The 24,613-nt window shown below is 44.0% G+C and overlaps 1 protein-coding gene across 1 annotated transcript in view; it reads right to left on the reverse strand.

The window, feature by feature from the left end:
* ATF7IP (activating transcription factor 7 interacting protein) overlaps positions 1 to 24,613 on the reverse strand; it is a 192,471-nt gene that overhangs the window by 18,832 nt on the left and 149,026 nt on the right. The window contains 4 exon segments of the mRNA XM_073592710.1: positions 103 to 203; positions 1,922 to 2,104; positions 3,214 to 3,366; positions 17,697 to 17,766. Of these exon segments, the coding sequence (XP_073448811.1) occupies positions 103 to 203; positions 1,922 to 2,104; positions 3,214 to 3,366; positions 17,697 to 17,766 (507 nt within the window).

The raw sequence follows: 24,613 nt of genomic DNA on the forward strand, positions 1-24,613 counted from the left end.
CAATGTGTACAAATCAAAGGATAGTTTTACTAGCTTTGAGGCACAGCATTGGTCTTATTTGAAAAATAGCAGACATTGCAGCCAAGCTGTTTTTACACTTACTTGTGGGGGACGATGATGAACTGTGAGCTGTGGTGCAGAGCCCATAGGCACTCCATTATTTACAACATATGCAGCGGTTTGTGGCATTCTTACAGAAACACCTAGAATATATATATATATATATACGTATTAAAAAAGAAAAAAAGTCACAAATCTTTTGAAAATAAGTGACTAAACAAAAATCAGACAAAAATCAAAGTGTTGTTCCCATGGCCTCCTTTGGATAGTGGCTGTTTAATAAGCCATCTGATACCTGTAGTTGCCGTAGGGTGTTAATTTTGAAAGCAAATTTTAAACAGTTAAAATAGTTTTATCCACAAATTTTTAGTCACTCCTCCACATTATCAATTTAATAAATAGTTGTCAAACAGATTAGCTAAAGCCCTTCTATAAGTGTAAGCTAAACAGCATGTAGTATGGACTGCTTCCACAATGCTGCAACTGTTTAATTGAATTGTTAGTCTGTGGCTAAACGCCTATAATTTTAAGGAACACCGTTAAGTCACTTAATCTCCCCAGGTAGCTCCAGTTTTAGCAACTTCAAGAACTTTCTCTAAAATGGTCTGTCCATATCAATTATGTACATGGAGGCAGGACCAAAAGGGTAGAGCAGAAGAATGCTGTTTGTGGGTAAAAAAATTTGACAGCTGAGTAAGACTGCACTGGAAATAAAAAGGTGACAGGGCAAGGGATCATTGCGTCATACAAAAATCAGGCATCACTGTCTAAGAAGAAAGCATAGCGTCCATGAAGTCTCCGAACAGAGAAAATAGGTTGAGCGATAACAAATCTGAAGTAAAGGAGCTTGTTTATATAAAGGAGGTGTGGCCAGCATGATTTAGGGGTCAATACAGGGCCTATTATACCATACACCCATGCAGGGCCAGGTTTACCTGCAGGAGGATGCACAGGTGTTCATGCATCCCTGAGCAGGCAGTCCCATTGATGCCTACTGGGACAAAGCAGCTGCACAGACAAAGCTAAAATTTTAGTGCCTATGTTGTGAACTTTGTTCATGATATGTAGAATACTTTGTGCTTGATATGGGCAGAGGTTCATTCTAAAGCTGGCCATATAAATTTGTCCGGTTCAGCAGGAACCAGCCAAATTTCGATAAATCTATAAGCAGGCTTGGTAGTTTGTGCTGTGTGGCATCTTGCGATCGACTTCAGTACAACCAGCCTGCCAAGTCTCTCGTGCAATCACTGCCAGCGGCTATAGCCGCCAGCATTGATCAATGTATTCTGACGACAGCAGCATCCTGCTGTCAGAATACAAAAAACATAGCGGGAGAGATTTCCCCATCAATACTGACTATGTTAAGGGAATAAAGCAAATGGCAGCCAAACTGGGTCACAGTACACATGTGCAGTACGCAGCAGCCATATTTCAGGGAAAAGGCTGTGAGGCTTACATCAGAACATCACAGTGAATTAGGGCTGAAGGCAAGTATAAAGCTAGAAGAGCAACATTTGAGGGGAAAATCTAATAGTGCAGCTGTACTTTAAGGAATTTTCACAACAGTGTTTTAAGCAGAGTCAATTTTACTATACAAAACATTCATATGCAGGGAGTTTAGTTGCAAACAGAATTTACCTTGTGAACTTAAGAAATTTTAATTTTTAAACTAAAATAATTACAGGATTAATAATTTGTTTTTACATTCGGTAAGTAAATACTGGAGTGAGAAAATCTAAAGTTGTGACAAACCAAGCAACTTCAGATTTGTGCTGGCCAATTTTGAATCGCTAGCATCATTCTGGTAAACTGAGCAAATGTCAAGATTATTATTCCTCCTCATACTATAGGATTGTATTACCTCCTGCTTGTGGGGTCATCTGTCGTAGGTTCTGATTTTGCATAACAGTGTTACGTACAGGTGTCTGTACAGGGATAGTGGGCAATGTAGTTGTAGTGTAAACCATATGTGGCGCTCGAGGAGCTGAGGCTCTTGTTGCAGTTTGTGTTCCTGGCCGCTGTGTTATATTAACCGTGGTCTGAGCTGGAAAAAAAAAAAAAAAGAGAAGACGTTGGATATCTTGTTTTGCAATCTCTGCATGTATTTGCAACACAGCACTACATATTTAAAATTAAGAATACAGTTACATACAGTAGTTAAAAAGTCAGGGGAAAAAAAAAAAGTCCATCAATTTCAATATATACTACAGTTTATTACAAAGTGTACTTTTTAATCTTTTATACTAGTAACAATGCATGTGGAGCAATGAGCAGGAAGATACTTCTTTTCAGTTAATAAAAATGTGTTTTCAGGGACAAAAAAAAAAAAAACAAAACAAAAAAAAAAAAACACCAAAACAAAAACAACAGCAGTTTTGAACTAACTGAAAGAAAGATCCGCTAAGGTTTGATTTTGAACCTGCATATAAGAAGATCTGGGACAAAAGGAGAGTAAAACCAACATGCATACACCCTCAATCCAGAAACGTTAACATATGATATGTAAACATTATTTGCATTGACCTTTTCTTCTAAAGAACAGGCAAGCCAGGTTTCTAGGAGAAAAAAAAAAATTAAAAAAGATGACAAATGAAAGCAACCCCTAGCTGCTGTAATTTAGCGCTACTAAAAGTTATCCACTTTCAAATTGACGGTCATAAGTTTCTAAATCTACCAAACTGTAAAACGCATCCTTACAATCACATAATGATAAGGTGTCCTGTACATTGTGTATTAAAATGTAACTGCAAGAACACAAGGACATAACCCTCAACTAGCAGGAGAAAAGTTCAAAACGAACCTTATATTTTCCTAAGTGCAGCTAATGCTTTAAAAATACTTCCAGCAGAGGTAGAAAATCAGTCAACAGTAAGTGAATATAAACATACTTGGGGCAAACTTCCGTTGCCCTATGTTTCCAATTTCCTGCTCATGTGATTGGTTCACCGCTTGTCCTGCCTGGTCGTCTTTGATTACAACACCAGGACTGGTCATATGATTATAATTGGCACATCTTTGCACTTGGGAGGAAATTAGAATAAGGTATCTACAAAACAGAATCGGCTAACAATCTGCAGTAACCTTTTCAAAGAATAAAATTTCAAAAAGGGGTGTCTCACACTACATGTTTTAGAGTAGAACAAAAAACAGTACCTGTTGGTAAAACATGTATAGTAGCCTGAGAAGATAGTCCTACAGGTGTGGATGACTGAAGATTGTTCATCTGGGAGGGCTGTGACGGACGACCAACTGATTGGGATGGCTGAACATTTGCAGACACTGTTGCAGAGCTTGTCCTTCTCGAATCTAAAATGATCAAAATAACTGTAAGGGCAAGGTATAACTACCTGAAATCTTCATACTTCTTCCCATAATTCTCTTCAAAGGCGATACGTCATTGGAAACCTTTGCAGTGCAAGCCAAAGAGATTGTATTGCAGTGCACAGTGCTGGTGTTCTGCCGAGAAAGTTCCGCTCGGCGGATAAGGACACCCCAGGCGCTGAGCCTGCGCAGTAGGATCCGGCGGAAATAGCCGAAGGTGAATAGCTGAAAATCAGCTGTACACGGCGCCTGTAAGAGGGCCCCTCGCGGGCTCGCTTCGCTCGCCACGCTTCGCTCGGCTCTTTTTGATTCCCCCTCTAGGTCCACTTGGATGGTGGGGAAGGAACCTGGACCTAGGGCGCAGGCGCCGTGTACAGCTGATTGAAAAGTTTGAGCTTCGGCTATCTCCGGCGGCTGACAGTAGTTCGTACTGCGCAGGCGCTGCGCTTGCGCAGTACAGGGGGGAACTTATCCACCGAGGGAACTTTCTCGGCAAGACACCGGCAATCTGATATGTTTTGAGATACTCAGCTAAGCACTAAGAGTGTTTAGGTAAATTATGAAAAAACAAACCATAGAAAAGATTCACAGGGTAGGAAAGATTGATGCTCATCTTTACATGATCCCATAAGAAATCACAAGATTACAGGCATTGTTAGTTATCACAGTTTACAATTTTATGCATTTTAACTGCGTATTAAGCCATTTATCTTGTGTTTTACTTTAACACCTACATGTCCAGGCCAAATATAGCAGCATCAGGTAAAAGATGAACTGAACTATGGGATAAGTGTCCAAAAGAGACTGGCAAAGGACAGGTTCAATTTCTGCCAGTGGTCTCCCTGATGCAGCCGATTCTTCATTATTTGCCATGCTCTGTTGTGCCTTTTGCTTCCTCAGGTCAGAGCCTCAAACTAGGAAAACATTGACAAGCACAGAAGATCACCAACACTCACACCAAATACCCAAAGACTAGCAGTAAGAACACACTACAGATATACAGCGGAGGCTGTAATGCACAGGGGTGACTAGTGCACTAGCACTTTGCTGGCTGGATAGATCGAGCGCTTGGAGCTGCGGTCTCTCTCCTCACATTGGCTCCCACTGTGAGGAGAGAGCAGGGCACGGGTCCGAGCCTCACCAACAGTGCCTATAGACACAGGCTGCACAGCTTTGGATCGAGCCAGTGTGTGTTCCACCAGCAATTTCATATGGTGGCACACTGAGAAAAGGGGGAGCCAGGGGGAAAAAAAACCCAAAACAAAAAACACTTTAGACTGAGAGAACACCATTTCCATAGATGTGCACAGGGGGGTGTGCCGGGTATGCCTAGGCACACTCTAATCCAGGGGCAGCTCCAGGGAGGCATTTGGGTTCACCTCCATCCCTGCGACCATCTCCATCACCGGGTCGGCCTTTGATTTTCTCACCTGGCTGCAGTGTTCCTTTAGTACCCCGCGCACACAGTATCCTGAGGCTTGCAGCTGGTGGGGACTCTCATCCGTGCAGTATCTCACCAGGTTGAGGTGGTGGTGGGCGGTGTATGGCAAACTCTCCCTCCTACACACTCACATGTGGCTGCTCTGGCTGATCGAGCAGGTGAAACTGGAAAGGATGCAGAGCAGAGATGGCAGCCTGGGAGTCTACCTCCAGCCACGTGGTAAGTGGCTGATGGGGAGAAAGGGTTTGTTTACATTGATAAGTGTTTATTTATTAACCGCTTGATCTAAGGTTTTACCCCCCATTATGAGCAAAGGCATTTTTTGCTATTCAGCACTGCGCTACTTTAACTGGCAATTGTTCAATCTTGCAACACTGTACCCAAAATTAAATTTGTCTTATTTTGACATAGAGCTGGGTTTTTTATAGACTGAAAATTTGGAAAATCAAGTTTAGTTTGTTATAAAATTTAGCAAATAAATGAAATCACCTTTTTCTTCATAAATTTAGGTAAAAATGTATGCTGCTCCATTTCTTTGGTAATAATAAGCCAAATCAGTGTATATTAGTCTGTGTGAAAGTTATAGTCTACAAACTATAGTATATACAGCATCTCACAAAAGTGAGCACACCCCTTACATTTTTTTAAATATTTTATTATAGCTTTCAAGTGACAACACTGAAGAAATGACACTTTGCAACAATGTAAAATAGGGAGTGTACAGATTGTATAACAGTGTATATTTTCTGTCCCCTCAAAATAATACAGTCATTAATGTCTAAACCGCTGGCAACAAAAGTGAGTACATGCCTCAGTGAAAATGTCCAAATTGGGCCTAAAGTGTCAATATTGTGTGTAGCCACTATTTTCCAGCACTGCCTTAACCCTCTTGGGCATGGAGTTCACCAGAGTGTCACAGGTTGTCACTGGAGTCCTCTTCCACTCCTCCATGATAACATCATGGAACTGGTGGATGTTAGAGACCTTGCGCTCCTCCAACTTTCGTTTGAGGATGCCCCACAGATGCCCAATAGGGTTTAGGGCTGGAGACATGCTTGGCCAGGCCATCTTTACCCTCAGCGTCTTTAGCAAGGCAGGGGTAATCTTGGAGGTGTGCTTGGGGTCATGATGTTGGAATACTGCCATGCAGTCCAGTCTCCAAAGGGAGGGGGATTATGCTCTGCTTCAGTATGTCACAGTACATGTTGGCATTCATGGTTCCCTCAATGGACTGTAGCTCCCCAGTGCTGGCAGCACTCATGCAGCCCCAGTGCATGACACTCCCACCACCATGCTTGACTGTAGGCAAGACGCACTTGTCTTTGTACTCCTCACCTGGTTGCCGCCACACACGCTTGACACCATCTGAACCAAATAGGTTTTACTTTCTTTTTTTACTGTCATCAGTGCAGTACAGCATCATATGACAGGTGTGGTAGTGATCAAGGATACTGAATGGTGACAGTATGTGAGAAAAAAACAAAACAAAAACAAACACACACCCCCCATAGTGATATTGTACTACTCTGGGGGGTCATCAGGGTTTTTCTCACACTGTTATTGCTTAGAACAGTGAAGGTCACTGTTCTAAGCAATAGTTTTAGCTGTCATGAAGGTCTTTCATTCATGATAGCTTAGTTACTGTTGACATGCAGTGATTGGCTACAGCTAATCACATGGTACAGGTAGCATGTGAAAGCTGTGGGCCAATCACAGCAACCTAACAGTAATCAAGCGGTCATGAACGGAAAACTCATGCATAGCCGTTGGCTTACATAAATATCATGTGATCACTACGACTGGTCATAGCGATTACATATTTCCCCGGGTGCTTATAGCTCACAAGACACAGCAGTCATGGAATTGTGCTGTTGCACGCCACAGGGGGTGCGCTAGTGTGCACTAGCGCATGTGTTGGGTGATATACCAGTATGTCACCCAGCCTGGCTGTGTCGCCTGTCCGCAGAAAATGTACTTTGGAAGGGCAGCAGAAGGTTAAAAAATGTTTACACACATTAATATATTTACATTTATCTATAAAAGTGTAAACATATGGACGCCTATATCTATCCATCTCTACACATACATACATATATTACACACACACACACGCATGTGTGTAAGAGCTTAGGAGTGAATACCCTAATGCAATAGGCTGCGCACACCTATGACTATAGCGTTGAGGTAATGCATGGAGTATCACATCATGTACAGGTAATGCACAGTTCTCACTCCGATGAATGGGCTGCCATAATATAATGAGCTTTTAAATGCTACAGCACCACACCAAAAGAGTGGCCACCACTTTAAGCTGTGTGGGGAAATTCCCACAGTTATTAAACGATTTTAGCCAACATATGCACAAATACCCCAATAAAAACAGAAAAACCATGTTCATTTTAAATCCATATTCAATTAACAGAAATGATATCCATTATAGTCAGCATAGAACACATTCCAAGGTTTAAGACCCTGGATAAGTAATATCGCCTATTTGCACTAACAAGATTCCTGGAATTAGTTACATACAGTGGACATAAAAAGTCTGCACACCCCTGTTAAAATGTCAGGTTTCTATGATGTAAAAAAAAATTAAAGTAAGGTACCAGTAACGTCTTTTCCTGTAGTCTTTCAGGACAGCCAATATTGAGAGATAGTCTCCTCCTCTTTCTCTAGGAAACACTGCGCCAGCCCATAAAACTCACTTCCCCTGCCAGACCTCAGTTTTTACAAGATCACCTCCGGTCAGCTGGGGAGACACAAGAACACATTAATAACATACCATCCCATATAATTATCATACTGCGTTCTGGTCTTTAATAAGACCCCCCCCAAAGCTTAGGGTGGGTAACTAGGGCTGTCCTGAAAGACTACAGGAAAAGACGTTACCGGTACGTAACTTTAATTTTCCCTTCACGTCATTCAGGACAGCCACTATTGAGAGGATAATCGAGCACTTACCAATTAGGGTGGGACTACAGCTTACAGAACTTTTCGCCCAAAAGCCTGCTCCCCTGCCGCCACCAGGTCCACTCTGTAATGTTTAACGAAAGTGGAGTAGCTGGATCATGTCGCTGCCTTGCATATTTGCTCTGGCGTTGCTCCAGCCTTCTCTGCCTGGGAAGTTGCCACTGCTCTGGTAGAGTGTGCCTTTATACCCATAGGGATCTCCTTCCCTGCTAAAGAATATGCCTGTCCAATAGCTAATCGAAGCCATCTGGCAATCGTGCGTTGAGATGCTCCGAGTCCTTTTCTGGACCCGGAAAACAAAATAGAGAATCAGACTCTCTTATTGTTTTAGTCATCTCTAGGTATTGTAGGATACACCTCCTTACATCTAAAAAATGAAATTTTTTAGAAGGAGGTGTTCCTTCTCATTGAGGGGTTGGGACAAAATGAAGGTAGGACCATTTTCTGGCTTCTGTGAAAGCCTGACTTTGCCACTTTAGGCAAAAACGCTGGATCAGTCTTAAGGACTATCTTATCTGGCAAAATAACGCAAAAAGGAGGTCTAATTGATAACGCCTCAATTTCACTGACTCTCCTGGCAGTTGTCACTGCTACTAAAAAAGCTATTTTTAAGGTTAATTCTTTTAACAAACATTTGTTCAAGGGCTCAAAGGGAATTCCCGTTAGGCTCTGTAACATTAAAGATAGATCCCACCCGGGAAAGGGAGGACCTCGGACAGGTCTCTGTCTGGACAGTGCCCTAAAGAATATCACCACCCATGGATTGGTGGCCAAAGATTTCTCCAAATAAGCACTGAGTGCTGACACCTGGCTTTTAAGGGTACCTACGGATAACCTTTTGTCTGCTCCACACTGCAGAAACTCCAAAATGGCTATGGGGCTCTGCACCCAAAAGGAGTTTTCTACGCACCATTTGTTGAAAAGGAGCCAGACCTTTTTATAAATCTGACGCGTCTCCTTTTTTCTACTGTTGAGAAGGGTGGAGATTAATCTGAGAAAATCCCTTAGATTTTAATATACTCTCCTCAGTAGCCAGGCCGCTAATTTCCACTGGTGTACCTGTGGACAGAGGATTGGGCCTTGTGAGAGAAGATCCTCCGGAGGATGAAGGAATAGGGGCGGTTCCGCTGCTAGTTGACTGAGAATTGAAAACCATGTCCTCTTTGGCCAATGTGGAGCTACTAGAATGAGGGAGGTGCTCTCTAGTTGGAACTTCCTCAGAACCACCGGTAATAACACCGGAAAAGGTAAGGCATAGCATGTCTTGAAATGCCAATTCTATGTTAATGCGTCCACACCCATTGCTCCTTCTCCTGCGTTTAGGGAGAAAAAACAGGGGTTTTCGCATTGTCTCTTGAAGCGAAAAGATCCACTTCCGGGGGTCCCCATTTTTCGGATGAGATTGAAAACCTCCTGGTTGAGGGCCCAATCTCCCTCTCTCAGCCTCCCCCGGCTGAGAAAGTCCGCTATAACGTTCCTTTCTCCTCTCAGAAAAACCGCTGAGAGAGAGTGTTGGTCTCGGCCCAATTTAGACTGTCTGTTGCTAGGGCCAGCCGCTTCTGGTGCCTCCCTGTTTGTTTATATAGGCCACGGTAGAAGAGTTGTCTGACCGTACCTGTATATGGTGGCCCTGAAGCTCTTTTTTGAAAAACCTGAGGGCCAGGCTGACCGCCCTCAGCTCCTTCCAATTGGACAATCTTTTTAGATCATCTCCCTTCCATATGCCCTGCGCTAGAAGGGATCCCAGATGTGCCCCCCAGCCTTTGCCGCTTGCGTCCGTGGTTACTATCTGTGAAACTGGGATAGGCCACAGACGTCCCTGCGACAAGCTCGCTTCCTTCCTCCACCAAAGAGATCTCTTTAACTGATGGGGAACCTGTACTAAGGTGTCTAGATCCTTCTGACTGTGATCCCAAACCTTTAGTACATATGACTGCAGGGGACGAAAGTGTAATCCTGCCCACTGCACTGCTGGGAGAGTAGAGGTTAGAAGACCTAGCATTGACATTATGGACCTTTTGGAAACCCGATGGTTGCACTGGAGAGATAAAACTGCTCTGTCCAGTTTTAGAATTTTTTTCTCTTGGAAGAAAAACTTTCAAGAGTGTCGAGTCCAGCAGGTATCCTAGGTACATAATGCGCTATGAAGGAATGAGACTGGACTTGTCTAAGTTCAGGATCCATCCCAATCCTGTTAGTACCCTTTTTGTCAGGTCGAGATCCCTGAGTAATTTTTCTGGGGACACTGCAAATAGGAGCAGGTCGTCCAGATAGGCTATAACTGACACTCCCTGCAGTCACAGGAAGGCCATAGCCTCCGCCAGGATTTTGGTAAATATTCGGGGCGAGGAGGATAGCCGAAAGGCAGGGCCTGAAATTGTAGGTGCAGTATCGCACCGTCCAGGTCTACTGCCAAACGGAGAAACTTCTGAGAGGTTTCTGCAATGGGGACGTGTAAATACGCATCTGAGGTCCAGAGACACAAACAATTCTGCGATAGCAGATCCCTGACAGTAAAAATTGACTCCATGCGGAATCTTTTGTAGCAAATTGACCTGTTTAAGGGCTTTAAATTCAGAATCATTCTGAATTTCCCTGAGGGTTTTTTTTTACCATAAATACATGGGAATAAACCCCCTCTCCTTCCTCCCCTTTTGGTACTCTGCGAACGACGTTCTGCAGTGCTAACTCCTTCAGGGCGTCTAACAAGGCCTTGGCTTTTGTCATGCAGCTGGAAAGCTGCGTGACAAGGAACCTTTGTTGGGGGGGGGGGCTTGTGAATTCCAGGAGATACCCCCTTCTTATGATCCCTAGGATGAACCGATTGGGGGAGATGATCTCCCACTGTGGAAGGAAGGCCCCCACAGTCTTCCTCCCACCGTATTTAAAGAGTCATTGATCTTTCTGGGCTTTTTCAGGAGGGCGAAAAATCGCCCCTCCTCTGCCCTTGCCTCTTTGGCCCAAGGTTTTCTTTTGTCCCCCTTGTTTAGGAGCTTCCGTGCGCTTTTGCGGACAAACCCCCTTTTTTTGTGCTGGGGTTTTTTCGTTTAAGTGGGAAGGACTTTTTGTCTGGCTGTACGGTCTAAGACTGCATCTAACCCAGGACCAAAGAGTAGATCACCTGTCAAGGGTATCCCACATAACTTGACCTTAGAGGCGGTGTCGCCCGGCCAAGTCTTCAGCCAGAGGGCCACTTCTGGCCGAGTTAGCCAGAGCCGCTGATCTGGCTGACATAACGCACTGATTCTGCCGAGGCATCTGCTATGTATGCGATTCCTCGCAGAATCGTGGGGAAAGAAGCTAGGATAGTCTCTTTAGCCGTGCCAGCCTCAATATGCTCTTGAATCTGGTAAAGCCAGTGTTCTAAATTGCGGGCTACCACGGTAACAGCCATTTCTGGTTTTAAGTTACCGACTGTTGAGTCCCACGTCTTTTTCAGCAGTGAGTCTATCCTTTTGTCCATGACATCCAATAAGGCTCCCATATCCTCGAATGCCAGGTCTGTGTGCCTAGAGACCTGAGAGAAGGCCGCATCCAACTTGGGGTTTTTATTCCAAATGGACGCTGGATCCTCTGAAAACGGGAATCTTCTCTAAAGGGAATTAGAGAAAAAGGGCTCTCTTTCAGGATCCTGCCACTCTTTTTTTTAATAGTCTCCACCAGAACCTCGTGTACTGGGAAAAAATGTTTTCTTTTGATCTCCTAAGCCCTTGTACATAAGGTCATGGAGTGAGAGGGGTTTTTTATCCTCGTGTATACCGAGGGTTGTATATTGTCCCTAGGAGATCTTCCACCTCCTCCAGGGACAATTTATACCTGGAGATTTTCCTGGACTCACCGTCCTGGTCCTCCCCCTCTGATTCCTCATGGGAGTCAGAAGTGCCACTGTCTGGTTGCCTAAGCTCCACCCCGGAAGGGCCTGAAACCTCCTCTGCCATAACTATATTAGTAGATCTGGCAGGAGCAGAGCCCTGAGCATAAGGCGGGGTTGTATCCTGCTGAATGGGATTAGAGGGAAGCTGAAATTTTTCAAAAAGCCTTTTAAAAGATGAAAAAGTGGATGACCGCTCCTTCACAGAGGCTGCCAAGCCGGACTGCTGCTCAGAGTCCCAATCCTTTACCAGGAAGTCTATGCATTCTTTACACAAAACCTTGGTCCAAGCTTCCCCTAAACTGTCCCTACAAGAGGCACCCTTCTTTTTAGAGACATGAGTGGACTTTGTCTTTTCTGTGGATTTCTGAAATTACATACAGAAAGCATATTACATTCAGCGATTTTTTAACGGAAACAACCCTGGGAGTGTACCCGACCCACCTGTAGGGATCTGAGTCACCCCCACCCCGACCACCCAGGGGGTCTGTCCCCTCTCTGAGTAAGGAACCATACATGGGGGGGGGGGGGGGGGAACAATCCTAGGTAGAGAGGACCCCTCCCCAGGGAACTCTTACCTTGGGAAGGCTGGAGATAGCGTCCGCATGAGTTGCAGCATCTGCCTCAGACATGACTGCAGGTGGTTGCCTGTGTAGAGTCTCACGCTGTCTGCACGTGTAAAACAACTCACTCCGGCCTGAGCCCGGCCCCCTATCAGCACCGCGACCCAGAACCGGAAGTCGCGGGTCAAAGGTAGACGTCCGCCGGAAATGACGTCGCCTGTCGTCCGGCCCGCTCGTTCCAAACAAAAATGCGGCCTGTACAGCGTACAGGGAGAGCGGAGTGTCTCCTTGCTGTGGCCCTGTGGACGCAATAGGGGTTCCCCACAACCTGATGCCATGCTCGACAAGGAAGGGGTGGCTGCTGTTTGCGGGTATGTACCGCCATCCAAACGCTGGAAGCCCCTACTTCCCTGGGGATGTTTGAGAGAGGCCACAAGCCTGGTTCCCTGCACAGTGTCTCCCCACCGGAGGAAACACTATTAACTGAGGTCTGGCAGGGGAAGTGAGAGTTTTATGGGCTGGCGCAGTGTTTCCTAGAGGAAGAGAAGGAGACTATCTCTCAATAGTGGCTGGCCTGAATGACGTAAAAGGGAAAAAAATAAAAAAAATAAGAGAGACAAAGATAAATAATTTCAGAATTCTTTAGTTTAATGTCACCGAGAAACTGTACAACTCAGTTGAACAACCAAACTGAAATCTTTTAGGTGGAGGGAAGAAAAACTAAAAAAAAATAATATGGTTGCATAAGTGTGCACACCCTTACACTAATACTTTTGTTGAAGCACCTTTTGATTTTATTACAGCACTCAGTCTTTTTGGGTATGAGTATCAGCATGACAGATCTTGACTTGGCAATATTTTTCCACTCTTTGCAAAAACATTTAAAAAAATCTTCTTCTGGTGAAGTTATTCCTTTGTTGATTTGGATGTATGCTTTAGGTTGTTGTCATGCTGAAAGATGAAGTTCCTCTTTATGTTCAGTTTTCTAGCAGAAGCCTGAAGGTTTTGTGCCAATATTGACTGGCATTTGGAACTGTTCATAAATTCCCTCTACCTTAACTAAGACCCCTGTTCCAGCTGAAGAAAAACAGCCCCAAAGCATGATGCTGCCACCATCATGCTTCACTGTGGGTATGGTGTTTTTAGTGATGTGCAGTGTTTTTGCGCCAAACCTATCTTTTGGAATTATTGCCAAAAAAGTTCAACCTTGGTTGCATCAGCCCATAACACATTTTCCCACATGCTTTTGGGAGACTTCAGATGTGTTTTTGCAAAATTTAGCCAGGCTTGGATGTTTTTCTTCGTAAGAAAAGGCTTCTGTCTTGCTACTCTATCCCATAGCTCAGACATATGAAGAATACAGGAGATTGTTGTCACATGTACCACACAGCCAGTACTTGCCAGATATTCCTGCAGCTCCTTTATTGTTGCTGTAGGCCTCTCAGCAGCCCTTTTCTTCTCGTCTTTTCATCACTTTAGGAGGGACGTCCAGTTCTGTGTAAAGTCACTGTTGTGCCATATTTTCTCCACTTGATGACTGTCTTCATTGTGTTCCATGGTGTATCTAATGCCTTGGAAATTCTTTTGTACCCTTCTCCTGACCGATACCTTTTAACAATGAGATTCCTCTGATGCTTTGAAAGCTCTCTGCGGACCATGGCGTTTGCTGTTGGATGCAACTAAAAAAAAAAGTCAGGAAAGACCTACTAGAACAGCTGAACTTTATTTGGGGTTAATCAGAGGCACTCTAAATGATGGCAGGTGTGTACTGACTCCTATTTAACATCAATTGATTAATTCTGACCACAGCTACAACCCCAGTTATACTAGGGTGTGCACACTTATGCAACCACATTATTTTTTTTTTTACTTCCCCTCCCTAAAAGGATTTCCATTTGTTTTTCAATTGATTTGTATAGGTCATATTAAAAAGTGGAAAAAGTTCTGAAATTATTTATCTTCGTCTCTTTTTTCATCACAAAGACCTGACATTTTAACAGGGGCCTGTTGACTTTTTATATCCACTGTATAGTATCCAAAACCAGATGTTAATCAGAAGCACAGATGATCGATTTTTTTTTCTTAATATAATTTCTTAGTAGGAAAAATATAAAGTTCTTTAATTTATTATTTGTTTGCTCTGTTCCCTTACATTATAGGAGAACACTGCACATATGTAAATATTCATTTAATTCTCCCAATTTAGAGAGGTTTAGGAGGTGCGCATTATTATATGGTCAACGATTCGATGCTGCGATGCATCACGATTACTGCCGATGGTTTCCATCAAAAAAAAAAAAAAAAAAAAAAAATTCAAGAATTTAGAAGAACTCAATGTATTTATTTTTTTAAGTAGATAAAAAGGGGAGGCACTCCCTGCATATAGCAGGAGAAGGACATGGAAGAGTCCAGGATATGAGGGAGGGGGAAGGAAGGAAGGAAGGAAGGAAGGAAGGAAGGAAGGAAGGAAGGAAGGAAGGAAGGAAGGAAGGAAGGAAGGAAGGAAGGAAGGAAGGAAGGAAGGAAGGAAGGAAGGAAGGAATCCCTGAATTGAGAATGGAAGGCCAGAGGAGTCTAGCGATAGGAACTGAAGGATGAAAGAGGCTGGGGATGGAGATGGAGGAATCCATGGATAGGAACAGAAGGCTGGAGATGGAGGAATCCATGGATAGGAACAGAAGGCTGGAGATGGAGGAATCCATGGATAGTAACAGAAGGCTGGAGATGGAGGAATCCATGGATAGTAACAAAAGGCTGGAAGAATCCATGGATAGGAATGAAGGATGGAAGAGTTCAAAGATAAAAATGGTGGTGGTGGGGTGGTGGTTGCGAATGATGGAAGAATCAAAGAGGATGTTAAGATGTCATCATGGAGTCCTGCAGGTGAGGAATATCAGAGGTAGAGGATCCCCTGTGCTGTGTACATGGCAGGGTTGGGGGTGCGATGATCTACTCCTGGAGTCCAAGGTTAGGGATGTCATAGTGCTTTCTGTATAAATATAATTTTATTAAAGTCGCATGCCACCCAAAAGTGGTACCCAGCTCTAACGTCTACGCGGGCCGCCTAGGCGGCTCCTCCCTCCCTGCAATCTTCTAGGACAGGTCACAGGCCAGGCCATTCAGGACAGTGCAGTGAGACATGCGCACCCGGCTGTGAAGCTATCCCAGTCAGATGCCCACAGTAGTATTGCCAGCGCCCCAAAAGGCGGGGGAGAGAACAGTGTTTGGGCGGCCACGTCACTGGACTGTGGGACAGGCGAGTGTCTTTATTAAAAGTCAGCAGCTACACTTTTTGTAGCCAACGACTTAAACAAAAAAACGAGTGGTTTGTATTTAAAAAAATAATCTCACTCACCTAAAAATTGTACTAATCCAGTGCACTACAGGGTACAGGCATATACACACACACACACACGGAGGTCAGAAGAGATAGAATTCACAGCTTACAAACACCCATTCCACGTGACAAATTGAAGTCACTGCCAATACACGACAGAGTAAGACCAGTCAATTTAAACCAGGATTTAGGAGTCAACTAGCTGCCTGTTGGTGAAATCCCAAAAGAACACAGACTCTCGACCAATCCAGTGGAATTCCTTTTAAACATTTCAGTCCACAGTGTAGTTTTAAACCAGTGCAGCTGACAAACAGCCCTGTGAATTTCACTGTACTGGCTCCCTGCTGACAGTTCCCCTGGGCTTCCCCGTTTGCACATTCCACTGTGTTAACTCCTAGTTTGCTGGAAGGTGCAAACGGGGAAGATCAAGGGAACTGTCAGCAGGGAGCCAGTAAGAGGTGTAAGTAGAGTACAAACTCGCTTACTGCTGTTAAAATAACTGTCTTAATGAATCCCATGTTACAATCCATTAAGTGCCCCACTGTATGTGCTTTTAAAAAAAATGTGTAGCTTCATACCGCATTTCCCAGAGTGTCCACGCCGCTCATGTGACTGCCCACCCGCACCGCCTCACGTCTCTCCTGGCGTCAGCGGGGAATTCAGTCCGCTGACTGTAGCCATCAGATCAGAAGAGAGGTGGGGTGGGCAGTCACATGAGCGGCGTGGATGCTCTGAGAAATGCAGTATAAAGTTACATATTTTTTAAATAGCACATACAGTGGGGCACTTAATGGCTTGTAACATGGGATTCAATAAAACATTTCAACAGCTATAAGTAGAGTACGCTCCGAGCGCTCTCCCAGGAGGGGCGGGGCAAGTTGGGATGATGTCACCCACCAATCGATTATGCCGGTCGCAGCATCGTGCTGCAATTAATTTCAGCACCACTAATATACAGATATCTAATTTCACAATCAAACGTGTGTACAATAAAGTGACTTTGAATCTTTTTAACAGACATGATATATATAGATAGATATAGAGAAAATAAATATAGAGAAAATATATATTTTATATATATATATATATATATATATATATATATATATATATATATATATATATAGATATATATATCTATATAGATATATATCTATATATATCTATATAGATATATATATCTATATATATCTATATATATCTATATATATCTATATATATCTATATATATATATATATATATATATATATATATATATATATATATATATATATATATCTATATATCTATATCTATATCTATATATATATTACACATACATACACACACACACACACACACCTGTGCCGTGCAATGGTTTTGCACAGAGCAGCCCTGATCCTCCTCGTCTTGAGTCCCTCGCTGGCGCTCCTCCACTTCTTGGTGTGCCATTATTAGGAAGCCGCTTCCTATGGCGGCACACCTGCGTGCTTCTCCCTGAGCCACGCTGTCCACGACTCTTGACACAAACAATACGGCTTGGCCCAGCCCCCCACTCCCTAGTCACAGGATTTAATTGAGCAGCAGCAGGAGGCAATGGTTTCTGCAGCTTTCGTGAGAGAGTGTGTGAGAGTGTGTGAGAGTGTGTGAGAGAGAGGGACATTGCTCTCAAGTACAACACTGGATCGAGAATGGCCTCAGGTTAGTATAAGGGGAGAGCTTGGGAGAAGCTGCATACAGATGTTTTTTACCCAAATACATAGAATACATTAAGGTAAACAACCTTTACAAACACTAAGTAAAATCTTATTTAATGGTCACAACACTATTGTTTGCATGTTCTCCCTGTGCCTGCATGGGTTTCCCCTGGAGACCCCGGTTTCCTTCCCACACTCCAAAGACCTGTTAGTAGGTTAATTGGATCCTGTCTAGATTGGCCCTAGTATGAGTATATATGAATAAGAGTTAGGGACCTTATGATTGCAAGCTCTCTGCGCTATACGAGTACCTGTAATAAATAAATTAGCTACATCTCAAAGAGCTACGTCACCCAATGAGCTGCAACTAAATGATTTGCATTAATCGCAGAACATAAACTGGAGGTTTACATGTGTGTAAACCAAGGACAACATGGTCTTTAGTTTTGTGCTCACCTTGAGAAGACAGTTCAGGACCTTCATCATCCAGGGTAAGGTCAATAACACCAGCTGCAGATTTACCACTCTAAAATGGAAATTACACTGAACTTAATAAAATGTTAGAAGCATTGCATTATAGAAGCATGAAATATAAAAATGAACTTTTCTTTAAATCAAATATGTTTTTGGTAAAGTTTTGTCCTTTTTAACCAGACACTTGCCAGCACATAAAGAACACAATCTGTGAAAATCAGAGACTACATACTGCATATAGGATAACCCTTTCATGCCTGAGCCTATTTCTGACATTGGTTGCTTACAAGTTGATACATATTTTTGCTAGAAAATTACTTAGAACCCCCAAACATTTTTTTTGCAGAGAACCTAGAGAATAAAATGGTGATTGTTGCAATATTTTATGTTACACAGTATTTGCGCAGCGGTCTTTCAAACGCAATTTTTTGGGGAAAAAAAGGTCACCTTCATGAAAAAAAATAAATAAAAAAAACTAAACAGCCAAGTTAGCCGAAATTTTGTGTATACTGTGAAAGATGTTACACCGAGTAAAATAGATATCCAACACCTCACGCTTTGAAATTGTGCACACTCGTGGAATGGAGACAGACTACGGTACCTTAAAAAACTCCATAGGTGACGCTTTAAAAACAATTTAACAGTTACCAGGTTAGAGTTACAGAGGAGGTCTTTTGCTAGAATTATTGCTCTCGCTCTAATGATTGCGATGGTACCTCACACGTGTGATTTGAATACTGTTTACATATGCAGGCTCGACTTACGCATGCGGTTTCTTTGCGGCGCAGGGACTGGGGCGCTTTAAAACTTTTTTTTTACATGGTTACTTTAAAAAAAAAAAAAAATCTGATCACTTTTATTGCTGTCACAAGGAATGTAAACATCCCTTGTGACAGTAATAGGTGGTGACAGGTACTCTTTATGGAGGGATCGTGGGTCTAAGAGACCCCAAATCCCTCCTTTGCACTTCAAAGTATTCAGATCGCCAAAACGGCGATTCTGAATACTATCTTTTTTTCTAAATCGGCGCCATTGGCAGCCGAGTAAACCGGAAGTGACAACGCTTCCGTGTTTTTACATGAAACAGCTTTGTTCCGGTTTCAGCATAGCTGGTGAAACGTGCCGGATTGTGGATCGGGTCTCCCGGTGGGACGGGAGGCCCGAGAAGAGCGGCGGAACGGCAAAGACTCCTCCCGCTCCTCTTGGATAACAGCCGAGCGGCTTTTAGCTGCATCAGTTGTTACCCCTAAAGAGCCAACCGCCCGTGCTAAAAAAAACAGTACCGGGTGAGCCTGCAGCTGCAAACAAGAATAAAACAGGATACAAGACAAGAATAAAACAGTTGCTCCAAAAGCACCACAGAAAGTTTACCATAACATTCTATCAGAACATTTGTATGAGTAACATTTAAAAATGTACTTTCAATTAATAAGTTCTCACCCTATGAATTTCTGTAGTGCATTTTTTTTAAATCCTGTAATCTGGGTGCTGTTTGCAAGTGTATTTTTCATAGGAGTCATGATACAAATTGTGAATGTATTACATATGAAATAAAATACAACATTCCAACAAACAGAACATATTTACTCCCACAAGCAGGCTCAGAATTCAAGCCCATCACCATCTTTTGTGAGAATAAATGCATGCATAAAGATTAAAAAAAAAAATTTTTTTTTGCATTTGTGCCTGCAAAACATTAAAACCATCATTTGTGGATCGCAGGTGCAATGCTCTGGCACCTGAAAACTATTCCTCCCACTGCATGCTCATACCAAAGTACTGACCTTCAGTTATAGGTCTGGAGAAAGAATCAAGGGACCAAGTGTGGTGACATCAGCACATTTAAGGTCCATTGAGAACTACCAGTCCTTCTGTCATGGTGATGGCACTTTTATTCAAATATTTCTGTGAACAAAACGACCCAGCTGTATGGGTAAAGCCACACACAGCAGCAACAAATTGAAATAATGGCAGGGAGAGAAATACCCAGATTTTGTGAGGTGGAAGGGAAGCGCTGCAGACAGCCATATTTAGGGTTTAACATGAAACAGGAACACAACAGCCACCAGAAAAGAAAATACGATTTTGTAAATGTGAACAGAGGATTAAATGGTGGCTCTGCAACTTGTGAGAAAAACAGAAGTTGGATGCTGAGAAAATAGGGGGCTCCCAGGAAGAAACAAGGAGCTAAAGAATAACTGGCTGCCAGGAGCAATGGAGAGAAAGTTTCTACTCTGTTAGAGGACCTTTTAGGAAAATAATCCCCTTGAACACAAGGGGAGGGCTCTGTACGAGCAAGAAGCGCCTGAAGGTGGCACCAGAGGAACCCAGAAGGTTGCAGCGAAAGAAAGGAGAGCAACTTCTTGCAAGGAGAGTGCACAGGGCTTGCTGGTGCCAGGGTGTTTGGAAGAGGATATACAAGGCCAAACCAAGACCTGTAGGGTACCAAGGTGTTTGCAATCTATAAAGTGAAGAAGTAGCTCTTGCCTAGTGTGATGAAACGCGTTCTCTTCTCCTCATCCTGCTACTTCTTTTGTTTGGAATTGCCATAGTATGGGGGGTAGCAATCTGAATGCCCCAAGAAAAGAGGCACAAACCTAGAGGAGGAATGCCCCTAAATTGATGAATAGTGAATTAGAGATACTGGAAGATCTCTGATCAAAAGTTTAGTGAGTGTCAGGGCTCCTACAGCCCACAGATGAAGAGAGAAACATACATAAGGACAGAGGCAATACAACATTTATGTTCTAAGCCACACAACTGGCACCATAGTGCAGACTTGAGAAGGCCCTTTCCTCCCTGATACAGGGAGGAGAGGGCAGGGCATATCAAAGCTCAGGACAGGATCTGAGGGTTGTAAGTCAGGAATATATAGGTTATGGTAATGAAGAGTAAAAAGGGGCTCTATGTATTGGAGCAAGCCTCCCCACATAGTGAGGAGAAAAGTTCTAGTGATAACTGTGTACAGGCTGTCTCAAAAGAGTGTCATCATAGCCTGAGAGAAATGCTCATGGAGGGGAACTGAGGGGTGCCAATGAGATTGTTACTACATGAAACCTGACCGATAAAAATATTGTGTGGAAAGAGAATAAGAATGGACGTCTGGATTAGACCCAGATATACCAGACACTACAAGGTTGGGGAAGGAACCCGAGAAAAAATAAATAAAGGGGGGGGGGGGGGGGGGGGCGGGGGAGTGTGGGAAACCGCATTTAGTTCAAAAAAATAACGCTCTGGAGCCTTGTAGTAAAAGGGGAATATCCTAGGATACAACTGTTCATGTCGGGATAACAGGTAATTAATTAGAAATTGCAGACTGTGGTGATCTTTTTTCAGCAATGTATGGGATACACTGATGTGTTAATCTAACCAATCACGTCAAGCTTGGTAATAAAAGCAGAAAGTCTAGGAAAGCGGATTTAACCATTTGCCAACCGCCCCATGTATATGTACTGCGGTGTGGCGGGTCTCCTGAGCGAAATCACATAACTGTACATGATTTCGCCCTTCCGGGTCTGTGAATGGACAGAACGGGAGCCAATTAGCGGGTCTGTCAAACCCGATGTCTGCTGATCGCTCCGGAGAGAGGCAGAACGGCAGTTTGCCTCTAAACAAGGTAGATCCCCGTTTTGTAACAGGGGAAGACTGATATTGTGTTTCAGCTAAGCAGGAACACGGATCTCTGTCTTCCCACAGGTAAAGCATCCCCCACAGTGCTATAGAAAGCACTCCCTAGGGACACATTTAACCCTTTGATCGCCCCTGATGTTAATCCCTTCCCTGCCCGTATCATTAGTACAGTGACAGTGCATATTTTTTAGCACTGATCACTTAAAAATAAATAAATTAAAAAAAAAGCGTCAAAATGTCACTTTGTGTCCAATTTGTTCACCGCGATCCCCCTATAAAAGTCACTGATTGCCATTACTAGTAAAAGAAAAAAAATATATAAAAATTTTATAAAAATATCCCATAGTTTGTAGATGCTATAACTTTTGTGCAAACCAATATACGCTTAATTACCAAAAACACATAGCAGAAAACATACTGGTCTAAATCCCTTAGCACTGACCGTATGCACATATGCGGCCTCGGCTTTAAGGGGTTATACTGGGATGAAGCCTGCAGCTGCAGGCATCATCCCGGTACAGTTTTTAGAGTGGGAGGTCGGCTCTTCAGGGATAACAACCGATGCGGCTAAAAGCCGCTGGGCTGTTATCCCAAAGGAGCGAGAGGTGACGTCCTCCCCTTCCGCCGCTCTTCCTGGGCCTCCTGTCCCACCGGGAGACGCGATCCATGATCCGGCTAGAGTGAAGACTGAAAGGAAGCCGGAAACTGCTTCCTTCCAGTCTTCTTTGTGTAAACACGGAAGCGACGTCACGTCACTTCACGGTTTACTCGGCTGCCAATTTTTGAAAAAAGAAGACAGTATTTAGAATCGCAGTTTTTGGTGATCTGAATACTTTGAAGTGCAAAGGAGGGATTTGGGGTCTTTTAGGATGTTTACATTCCTTGTGACAGCAATTAAAATTTCAATTTTGTTTTTATTTTTTTTAAGTGACAATGTAAAAAAAAAAAAAAAAAAAAATATATATAAAAAGAAAAAAAAAAAAAAAACATTTAAAGTGACCCTGTCACCACGAGCTTGTGCAGCAAAGAAAATGCACACGCAAGTCGCGCCCGCATATGTAAACAGTGTTCAAATCACACACACGTGAGGTATTGCCGTGATCGTCTGAGTGAGAGTAATAATTCTAGCACTAGACCTCCTTTAAAACTACGGTACCTAAAAATCTCCATAGGCAGAGCTTTAAAAAATATAAATGGTTACCAGGTTAGAGTTAAGGGCCATACACACGATCGGACTTTTTGACAACAAACATGCAAATTAGCTGTTTTGGAGCAACATCCGACCGTGTGTACGCTCCATCGGACAAACTTTTTCAGTTTCCATCGGACTTTTGTTGGCTGTGCGAACGGACAAACTTTCCGGCAACAAAAGTCCGATGGAGCAAAGTCCGATCATGTGTACACAAAGCCATCGGACTTTTGTACAAACTACAGTACGCAGCCGCGAGAATGTTTCCAGCGCGATCGGATCGTGCTGGTTCTCGGTGGCAGGGTACTGTACATCTCGCGCTAGCTGCAATAGGAAAAACACATTTTCCTACTGCGGCGGGCGCAAGAGGGAATTCCCCTCTGGAGAATACCAAGCCCTTCGGTCTGGTATGGATTTTAAGGGTAACCCCCTACGCCGAAAAAACAGCTAGGGGGTTCCCCCAAAATCCATACCAGACCCTTATCCGAGCACGCAGCCTGGCCAGTCAGGAAAGGGGGTGGGGACGAGCGAGCGCCCCCCCCCCTCCTGAGCTGTACCAGGCCACACGCCCTCAACATGGGGGGTGGGTGCTTTGGGGGAGGGGGGCGCCCTGCAGGCCCCCCACCCCAAAGCACCTTGTCCCCATGTTGATGACAAGGGCCTCTTCCCGACAACCCTGGCCGTTGGGGTCTGCGGGCGGGGGGTTTATCGGCATCCGGGAGCCCCCAGATCCCGGCCCCCCACCCTATGTGAATGATTATGGGGTACATCGTACCCCTACCCATTCACCTAGGGAAAAAAAAGTGTCAATAAAAAACACAGTACACAGGTTTTTAGAGTAATTTATTAGGCAGCTCCGGGGTCTTCTTTCGACTTCGGGGGTCTCTCCGGCGTCTTATCCCGGTGTCCGCATCTTCTGCCGCTCTTTTGCCAGCGGTGGCCCGGACTTCTGGATCGTCTTCCTTCCTCTTGCAGAGATGTTGCAACGACGCTCTCTCCAGCTGGAATTTTTTTAATTGACACTTTCCCCTCCCGGTGAATGGGTAGGGGTACGCTGTACCCCATACTCATTCACATAGGGTGGGGGGCCGGGATCTGGGGGCCCCCCTTATTAAAGGGGGCTCCGGGATTCCGATAAGCCCCCCGCCCGCAGACCCCGACAACCAACGGCCAGGGTTGTCGGGAAGAGTCCCTTGTCCTCATCAACATGGGGACAGGGTGCTTTGGGGGGGGGGGCCCGCAGGCACTCCCCCAAGGCACCCCCCCCCCCCCCATGTTGAGGGCATGCGGCCTGGTACGGCTCAGGGGGGGGAGACGCTCGGCTCATCCCCACCCCCTTTCCTGACCAGCCGGGCTGCGTGCTCGGATAGGGGTCTGGTATGTATTTGGGGGGGACCCCCACGCCTTTTTTTGCCCATGGAGGGGAACCCATGCCGGTTTTTTCATTTAAAATTTGGCGTGGAGTTCCCGCTCAAGATTCATACCAAACACAGTGCCTGGCATCCAAGTCGGATCCCCGCACCAGTGTGAACCCGGCTCACAAGGCGTCAATCTCGCCAATAAAAAAGTGAGGAGATTGACACAATATGAGGACAATACAGAAGTTGACCAAAGGGTGGTGGCAAAGAGCTGAAAAACCACGGAATTTGGTGAAAGTTGGCTGGAAAAGTCCTGTCTGTATGCAAGACAAACTTCTAGCCAACACCCTTTGTACAAAAATCCAAGGGAAAGTTTGTACAAAGTCGCTATTCCACGACTGCAATTTCAAAGCATGACATGTTAAGTATCCATTTATGTGGCGTAACATCTTTCAGATTATGCAAAAAAATTGGGCTAACTTTACTGTTTAGTTTTTGTTTTTTTTTTAATTCATGAAAGTGTCTTTTTTCCCCCAAAAAAATTGCGTTTAAAAGACCACTGCGCAAATACAATGTGGCATAAAATATTGCAATGATCACCATTTTATTCTCTAGATTCTCTGCTAAAAATGTATAATATACACATACATACATACAGTGCCTTGCAAAAGTATTCACACCCTTGGCATTTTCTATGTTTTGTTGCCACACAACCTACAAAT

This window comes from Aquarana catesbeiana, linkage group LG07 (assembly GCF_042186555.1).
Source record: "Aquarana catesbeiana isolate 2022-GZ linkage group LG07, ASM4218655v1, whole genome shotgun sequence".
NCBI lineage: Eukaryota > Metazoa > Chordata > Amphibia > Anura > Ranidae > Aquarana > Aquarana catesbeiana.